A 9,252-nucleotide genomic window follows, 5' to 3' on the forward strand; every position below is an offset into this window, starting at 1 on the left:
TTTACAGATTTTATTTGAGAGACAGAGAGAGCATGGTGGGGGGAGAGGAAGAGGGAGAAGCAGGCTCTCCGCTGAGCCAGGAGCCAGACGTGGAGCTCGATTCCAGGACCCCAAAATCATGAGCTGAGCTAAAGTCAGACACTTAACTGACTGAGCCACCCGGGCGCCCTGGTAAGCCTCATCTTACGGGATGAGGTGAGCTTTAGACATTTTCTTTAAAAGACTGAGTAAATTAATAAAATCAGCAAATTAGTAAAACTTAGTAAAGACTACCTTATTTTAAGCACAGTAGACCCCATACAACTTTTCTAAAAGAAAACCAAGCAGGACAATGTAAATAAAAAAATAACTGGAAAACAGAGAAAGGGAGAGAAGTAAAACCAGCAGTATCTGAAAGAAGCAAGATCTATAAAAACATAAGTGGAAAAAGTTTTATATTGTTCTTTCTGAAGAAAACCAGGGCTTGCGTTGAAGGCCAGATTTTCAGGATATTTCTATATACTAAGAAACAATTAAGAATGGAAAGGAACTAGAAAAATAGCAGCCTTCTCAAAACGTGGAAGGCTTTGCACATGTATATATTTAGCCTGCGACAAACACTTTGTTGAGGAGCTGATAAGGAACCCTAAGTTGTGGCAACGATTAATCCCACTTTTGCGTCTTCGTAACGTGAAACAAGTTCAGGCCGATTTTATTCCCAGATACTTTCATACTATCATTTTCTTCTTAGAGATATTTTCACCCTAAACCATTCCTGACAAATAAAGATTTGGAGAAGATTGCTATTTTCCTGCCAAAAATCCATTTACCCTTCTTCCTGGGAACAGTCTGGATGATATTCCCCAGTTAGATAAGGCCATCTGACAAAATTCGGGCCAAGAGACAAGAGCAGAAGCGAAGTGTGCCACCTCAGGGTGTGTGTGCTCTTTCTAGGAGCTACGGGGCAGGCAGGGTGGTGGCCCCGGCTTCGATCTCGCACACGATGACAGTGTCCTGGGGAATGTGTCTTCTCCGGACCACAGCTGCCCTGACAGCCTGGCCTGCTCCCTTTGGAACAGTCAAGTGAGAGAGAAATCAGCTTCTGTTACAAGCTTAGCTAAACTATGAAAATCGCACTGTCTATTCCTGTAGGTTCCCAGTGCTTTCTAAACCGTCTAATCATCTCTCTGCAAATGGCCGCAATTCTGAGCAGCACTGGCTTCTGCCAACAGCCACGATTGATAATGTGGAAAGGTAACGAAAAATCTGTCAGGGGAAACGACTTTATATTGAAACGTTTGACGCACACCTTCAATCTCTCTTCTAATTCCGTCCTAGAATTCTGTGGAATAAGCAGTGACTGAGGTTTCCATTTCAGGCCTCTAGTGTTTATTGAGATAGGAGTGTTGTTTAGATTTTAAGTAAAAAAATCTGTTAAGTCCCCCTAGGTCTGGCACTTTTCGGCAAGACAACAAAGAGACAGTGAAGTGACAGCTAAGAATTTCCTCACGGTGTTCTCCCAGTTCTTCATTCCTATTACATCACCAGGACAGGTCAAATTTCACTGTAAGAAACAAAAGGTGTGAATGTCTCCTGTTGGTCATTAGAACTGAAGGCTTTATTTGAGTTTATTTTACAAATTGGCTGCACAGGTGTTACGCGACCCATTGGTATAAATTTCCTTCACAATTACCTACTTTGCACACCACACAACCACAGAGTCTACATTTACCCAGTGGAGACATAACACACATTCATTACAGGAGAATACAAGAGAGGGAGCCCAAAAGACAGCTGTCACGTTTGTACTAGACCCACCTATGTGTACTGGAATTTGGGGTCTTCAATGAAGAACTGATACTTGAATGACTTCATAATTAGCACATCTTGGTGAACCAGAAAACTAAATAGGAAAAGCAAAAGGAAGACACTGGCCAGTACCTACTCAAAAGCATTACATATGGCAGAGAGGAAGCAAACTATTAACCAGGCAATGACAAATCAACTGCAATTCTAAGGACTAAGATAGCTAACCTCAAGTTGTCTCGTCTTGTTTTGTTTTAATACGGCAACGCATACATTCAGAGGTCCCCTAAGGGGACAAATGCAGCATTTCAGGATACCACCACAGAATGCAAAAAAGAAGACAAAGACGAAAGCAAAGAAAGCCTTCTGGTTGACCAAAAACTAAAGCTTAAGCATGTTACTCATAGCCGAGCATCCTAGTCTCAAATTAGAAACCCATTTCCTATGATCTTAGAGTCAATTCTGACAAGCACACTTGTTGGTGTGTTTAAGTCAATGTAGGAAATCGTGATGGGCTGGAGGGAGGAGACGGGAAAAGTATAAAACACAATGCTAACAGTCCTAGCGCTCTGAGGTCCTTTAAAGCACAAAGGGACTGTCACACCTCAGCAGTCCGCCAAGGCTTCCGGGCCATCCAGCCATGCCCATCGCGAAAGCCCTTGGTCATGAAAGAAGGAAGATTAAACTGTATTCAGTTATTTTACAAAGGCAAATCAGTGCACCACAGATTGTTTCTTAAAGAATTTTATCAAAAGCAGTTTTGTTTTATATTTTACACAGAAATGACTGTTCAATTAGAAAATTCACTTGTGAAAACCAGGCTAGATACGGTTTTATCTGATGACAGCGAACTCTCTCTCTGACCTCTCCTCATGGAGTAACTGTCGCTGACCTAATTTACAGCATGAGGAAATAATGCTGCTCCTTTTCCCCCAATAGATCTATTTGGATTTGATTTGTGCGACTTGCCCAGGCCCCACTGACCAATGTCATAAGGCTGCAGCCCGTCCTGTTGAACACAACAATCCTAAGCATGCTTGAAATTGGTCCAGCATTTCCTTCCCAACCAGGCTATAGAAAGAACACACAGCAGAACTAGGGATCGCTGTACACTGGCCTTGAGGTAGGTGTAACCCCTAAAGCAAGTCAGAGCAAGTCAGACAAGGCCACACCTTCACAGTCGCTTCAGGTTAATGGAAGTTCTATTTAGTTTTCTTAGTTTAGTTCTCAAGATGTTTGGAAGATGACACAAAGATAGCATCAAATTCTACTTTTGGGGTTTCAAAATCTATTTTTTCCATTACAGACTTTACTGTCTTTAACACCACTTCTCTTTAAAATGCTTGGGATTACTTTGTTGGTGGTAACTCCCAATTAATTGTCGACTCCACAATCACTTTTATTTAATTTCACATCCACCAAATATTTCCCAAAGCTCCTGCTTTCCTTCAAGTTATTCTTTCATTCATACTGAGTGTTTGCTCTGCTAGTTACTGGGTTGGAACCAAGGGATTCAGCAGGAAACATAATATATAGTCCTTGTCTATTGCACTTAGTACATTTAGGGAATGAAACCGAATTAGATGCCATCAAGTTCCTTGGTGCCTCTTTGAGATGGTTATAGACACTCCAGGAATGTCAAAAATAGTAATAAGGTCTGGGCTTAAGATTTCATGTGACAAGTAAGTGTTAAGTGTGAACATGTTACAAATTTGAAATATACACTTGAATTTATCCAGTATGTTTACCTGCATATTAAATTATCAGATGTCCAAAGGTTTAAATCTGTTTTTATTCTGTAACACTTTTCCTCCATATGAGCACACCGAATACCATGGTAAAATTTTAAGAGTTCAGCTTTCTCACCTTTTAGGGAAAGAGGGAAAACACATAAAACAAGTTTTAATGAAATAGTGAGATTAGCTCAAGATCCATTTTTTTTAAATACCAAAGTTAGGAAGAAAACAGTGCAACATAAGGACTATTTACCCAAGCTGAGGCTAACCAATTCTGATGTTCAAGGAATCCTAAGGCATCTCCTCTCCTTCACAGAATGTGGTATCTGAAGAAAGGCTTTGTGCCTAATGAAAATTTTGCATATAAAGCACATGGGCTACAAGTTCAGAAAAATATAATTAAAGAATCACATGTAAAAAAAAAAAAACAATCGTATGTACATGTCCTTCTGGCACTTATCAATAGGTTTACTGCTTAGTCCAATTAAAATGAGTACATCTTATCTTACAGAAATATGAATGGAAAATGAACCAAAGATTCAAGAAATTAGGTTTTTGCCAAAATGTTGAAGTATTATGCCATTTAATTCTTAAAAAAAAAAAAACAGTAATTTAAAAAAAAAAAATCACACTAATAGTGATTTGTATGTTTTTATCCATGGACCACCCTAGTAAAATTTTCAAGTTAACAGTATGATTTTCACACGAATTTACCTGAAAGCAGTTGGACTGACTTGAGAGATTTTATCTTCCTCCTGCAGACTCTAAAGAAACTTTAGCTCACAGCCATCAAGTGTTTGAGCCTCTCAGCTGCTATAAAGAGTATCTGAAGGAATAAACTTTAATAAAATCTGTTTGCTGAAAAGGAAATTAAGAGTCAACCACATTTCCACCTCTTCAGCTGCTTGTCTTCAGGGATCCAGGATGGCTGCTAATACATAGAACTGGTTCGGCCGTAGAGAATACACACTGAACCTAAGGGAGAGGCCAATACTACATTTCTTCTTCAAAAAACCAAACCATAGAAAGAGGACAGGAAAGACATAACAAACCTTTTAGGCAAGACAACTAAAAAAAAAAAAAAACCACATGCTGCCATGCAATACAATCTTAAGATTCATTAAAATTTTTCAAACACATCACCCTTGAGAATCTAAATGAAGGACTTGGGATTCTAATTGGAAAATGAAACAGAACCCAGAAGAATTTGTTTCTTCAAAAAGAGTAATGAGGTTACAGATGGCTTTTTAGGAAATTCTATCTAATTTGTCTATTCATTTATGAAGTTTTAAGCATACCCAAATTTTATACATGTCTAAATTAAAGGGAGAAGAGGGAAAGAGGCATATTTAGACAGGTAATTCCAAATAATTTCTTTCCCAAGTTAATCGGTGAGGCCATGAAGCAAACCTCTTCTTACCCAAAAACCAGAGATGCGTGATTAGCTAACATTTAAAATAAATTCATTAGTTAACATTTAAAGGAAATTGTCCTGATAACCAATATGGCATTCTTCCAAAAATGTGGTTAAGCAATGAACTCAAGCTCAAATGTGTCTATAACCGTGAAATATAAACATACGAACTATCAACTGTAAAGTAAAACATCCGAACTAGCTGTTTTTATTCTGCAATAAACAACACACCCAGATTATGTCTACAGGTGTACTTATCCACTAAATCCACTAACACATCTCAAAATTAAGAGCTTCCCGTGGTCTCAAGATGCCAGACTGGATAAAAATTAGGACACTGTTTTGGTTACTCCCTGAAACATTTAAATCTGTGCTGAGAGTAAGTGAAACACGAAACTATGATAATTAAACGCTGTGCTGGTTAACACAGTACTTGCTCTTCCTTGTTTATTTGCCAACAGGTACCTCTATAGTTTTAGACAGGAATTATAACTAGAAATAATGAGAGCAATGTCCTGAGTTACTCCATCTTTAAAAGTATATTTAACTAAGACTCATCCTTTGAAATTACTAATGATTATCCTACCCTGTTCATGTGAGAACTTAAGAAATTTCCCTCTTAATTCTGTGACATCTTTACACATGAGAAAAAATGGTATACATGTAAGAGACGCTCCTGCAAGTGTCACGTCTTAATTGAAAAACCACCTTGGCCAAAAAGACGTGGTAAAAGTAAAATTACGCATTTTATTCATTCATTCCATCAGCTGAGAATCGCTCTATTGTACAAATACAGTATTGTACCAAAAAATCACAAAATGTTACAAAATAAAAAAAAGTACAAACTGCAGTACTTAATAAATATGACTAAAAGTGGAAATGAGATAGATTTTAGGTTGAGAACATTGTTTGACCCAGCAAACCATACAAGATCTGTTCTTACAGACATTTTTATTTGTACATAATACAGGGCAATCCTATCTTGCCTTTTCAAAGAATTTAAAAGGAATAAAATATTCAGACCACATTCTCCTGCTATAAAACAACTGCCAAGGTTGATTCGAGGCATTTATGCTAGTAGTTTCTTAAATCTCTTAGTTGAATTCAAGAAGCTATATAAAGCAGGAGGCTTATCTTGTCACAAGGTTAAAATGCTTTTATAACAAAATGACAAATATAAATAAAAACAATCAGAGCACCAGACAATCTACTCTAAATGCCAACCAAAGTACAGAATAGTCATCACTCTGCCATCAGCAAATATCAGACTTTCATTCAAGTAAGACCTGGTACTATCCCTTAAGAAAATTCTTCCCACAACCTTCCCTTAAGTATTTCTCTTTAAAAGGTTGAGCATTTCTAGAAAAATAATTATTTCCAAAACAACAAATTTTTTTCATTAAAATGGAATGGGCCAATCATCTGGTAACACAAATGCATCAATATCCATTTGAAATAATTACCTAAGAATTGTAAAATTCAAATCGAACAACATAAAATAACTACTAAATCACAAACTCTGTTCAAAGTAATAAATTTCATATAAAGCACTTCTCTGGATTTATGCTGGAAAGCTGTTTGTCAAAATGGAACACGTCATAGATGAAGGTACACCAATTTTTAAAAATGTGCAAAAATACATTTTTATAGAAAACAGATTACCAGGAATGAACAAATTTACACCATGAGAAACTAGCTTGCAAATTAAGTCGTGGCTAACTTTATACAGCAAATTATAAATAGCAGTAGGATCACCCAAAGCCATCATGAAACATCATTTAGGTGCCCAGCAACCTTCAGCTCTGAGGAGAAAACATTCAAAAAAATGATTAAGGCATTACACCTACGGTAAATCTACTAGGAAGTTTAAAAGTGCTATTACCCTGATTAGAGTTCATAATTCTCCCAACACAAATTATGTATGCAATTCTCCCAGGGTGTAGGTTTTCAGACACTTCAAGAGCATGCATTTTGTTCAATATACATCTTGGATAGGGATATGGCCATGGATTTGGCAAGTTCTTCATCGCGTTTTCTTTGCACTTGAGTCTGTTTGCACCAATTGTCATACTCTGGGTTGGGATAGGAGTGATCAAACACCGCATCGTAATGTCCATTACTGAGCCAACTGAGCCAAATGCTAGGCCTTAGGGAATCCTCTGGGCCCAAATAGTGAATCATGGTAGACACCGTGGGGCTCTCCAACCTCCCTCCAGTAGTTAAATGTATATTCACATTTAACATCTGCCCCATGGCCAGCAATTCCGGGTAGCCGGCCCACGCCCCGTCTTGAGCAGCAGCGATGATGAACTCCCCCACGTCGCCCTCAATCAGGGGGCTAAAGTGGTCGAGATGATCGGCGATGTAATGCACGGTCTGTTCCCTCAGCTCCCGGTGCAGGCTCTGGTCTCCGTACACCGTCTTGCTGACCGCTCGGTAGAGGCAGTTGCCGTCGGGAATGATGTGAAATCGGTACTTACTCCTCTGTCGCAGGTACTTGTCCTGCCTCTCCACCTCCGCCAGGTACAGGGCCAGTTTCTCGTCTCTGGGATCCGACCTGGAGACGATCACCGCCTCGGCCGCGCCGCTCGGGGCCGCGTCGCCGCTCCGCGCCGGGGGCGCCTCCGCCTCCGGGTCGGGCCGCCGTGCCTCGTCCGCGCCGGGAGGGTCGCTGCGGTCGCCCGCCCTCTCCCAGCCCCGGAGGCTCCTCTCCGCCGGGTGCTCCTCGCCCCACGGCCCAGGGCTGGGCTCCGGGCTCCCCGGGGGCGGCGCGGGGCCTCGATGCTTGGCGGCGGCCAGGGCCTGGCGGTGCTCGCTCAGTCGGAAGTTTCTGTCGGGACCCTCCCGGGCCGCGTCCAGGCCCGCGGGCTCGGGGCAGTCGGGCCTCAGCAGCTCCTCCAGGAGCCAGGCCGAGGAGCCCCGGCGCGGCGGGACCGGGGCGCCGGGCGCCGGGGCCAGCAGGAGGCAGCGGCTGCGCTGGGCGGCGGGCGCCGCGGCGCCGGGCTCGGGCCCGTGCAGCAGAAGCCGGTCGGCGCCCAGGGCCCGCACGGTGATCTGCGCCGTGGACGTGTAGTGCGGCGGCAGCGGCGGCTTACAGGACCCGCCGGGAGGGCAGGCGGCGGCCGAGGCGGGGGCGGCGGCCCCGGACACCATCTCGAAGCAGGAGGAGAAGGCGGGCATCTTGGCGGCGGGGGCGGCGGCGGCTTCTCGGGGCTCGGCGGCCGCGGCAGGCTGGCACTCACCGGTCTCGGGCTCTGGCTCGCCGCTGGCGGGTCCCGGAGGCTGCAGAGAGACCTTGAAGGGGGCGGTGGCTGCGGCGGCGGCGGGGGGAGCGGGGGCTGCGGCCGTGGGACCCGGTCCCCCGGCTGGGTAGTGGGTGCAGACGCTGCTGTAGAGCTGCATGTCCCTGCCCGCCGCTCGGGCCCCTTATAGGCGCGGCGAGCCCGGCTGAAGGGGACACACCCTCCGGGCCCGGCGGAGGGGGCCGGCCGGGCGCGATGACCCAGTGCCCCTAGAATAGAAATGATCGAAGGGCCACCGGCCGCCGGCGCGTCAAGAGCCGCAAATAGCGCCCGGGTCCCCGCCAAATTCCTGCTGCGCCACAACGCGCGGTGGGGGCGGGGAGGGGACGCGCGCTCGACCCCGGCCGGCGCGCTCGGCCCGCAGACCCGGGGCGCTGCGCCCGCTGCCGCTGCTCCGGCCACGGCGGCCGCTGGGGACTCTCGGAGAAAGCCGCCAGCCCCGCTGGAGCGCGTCCCGCCGGCGAGGAGCAGTGCAGGGAGCGCGGAGGGGCCGGGAGGCGGGGCCGCGGTTGTTTACCTCAGGCCGCGCGGCCGCGTCACGTGGGCCCGCTGGAATGTGCGGCTCGTCGCGGCGCCCCATTCAACAGCGCGGGCTCGCCCCGCCCCCCCCGGCCCGCGCCCCGCCCCGTTCGGCGGACGTCACGGGCGTGGCCCGCGGCGCTGGGGGCGGGCGCGCGGGTGGGGCGCGGGCGGGAGAACGCTGCGGCGCGGGCGGCCTGCGGGGGCAAGGCGCTCCTGGCAGCTGCGGGCGAGGAGGCGGCGGCCGTCCCGCGCTCCCCGCTCCTCCGCGGCGGGTTTCGGTGCTGCGCCATTGTGCGCTGCTGCTGCTGCGAATGGTGGCGGGTTGGGCGCTGTGTAGGGAAGCTACGCCGCCTTGACAGCGTGCGTTCCGAAGGAAGCTTCCGGGCTCGGTTGGAGTACGGAGCGCTGCCTTAAAACCTCCGTGCCCTCTGCAGGGCCGTGGCACCACTGCCGACTTTTGATTCAGTTCTTCGGATTAAAATGTTAAAATAGC

At 45.9% G+C, this 9,252-nt stretch overlaps 1 protein-coding gene across 5 annotated transcripts; it reads right to left on the minus strand.

The window, feature by feature from the left end:
- Window positions 1-1,356: 1,356 nt before the first annotated feature.
- Window positions 1,357-8,796, minus strand: OTUD1 (OTU deubiquitinase 1). Of its 5 annotated transcripts, XR_012376063.1 has the most exons (5): window positions 6,818-8,796; window positions 3,775-3,866; window positions 3,534-3,651; window positions 1,798-1,882; window positions 1,357-1,543 (listed from the first exon to the last, which is right to left on the minus strand). XR_012376063.1 is itself a non-coding variant. In XM_025891899.2 (1 exon), the coding sequence occupies exon 1, from the start codon at window positions 8,335-8,337 to the stop codon at window positions 6,892-6,894; it is 1,446 nt and encodes a 481-aa protein (XP_025747684.1). In that variant the 5' UTR covers window positions 8,338-8,796; the 3' UTR covers window positions 5,663-6,891. The 5 variants fall into 5 exon arrangements, 1 of the variants encoding a protein (XP_025747684.1); XR_012376061.1 differs by lacking the exon at window positions 3,775-3,866; XR_012376062.1 differs by lacking the exon at window positions 1,798-1,882.
- Window positions 8,797-9,252: the final 456 nt, after the last annotated feature.

This window comes from Callorhinus ursinus, unplaced genomic scaffold (genome assembly GCF_003265705.2).
Source record: "Callorhinus ursinus isolate GAN/ISIS: 27379988/994484 unplaced genomic scaffold, GSC_fseal_2.0 scaffold63, whole genome shotgun sequence".
In the NCBI taxonomy this organism is placed as follows: Eukaryota; Metazoa; Chordata; class Mammalia; order Carnivora; family Otariidae; genus Callorhinus; species Callorhinus ursinus.

Bases quoted from the DNA above. Each gene is read 5' to 3' on its own strand.
- OTUD1 (XM_025891899.2), bottom strand. From the start codon at position 8,337: ATGCAGCTCTACAGCAGCGTCTGCACCCACTACCCAGCCGGGGGACCG.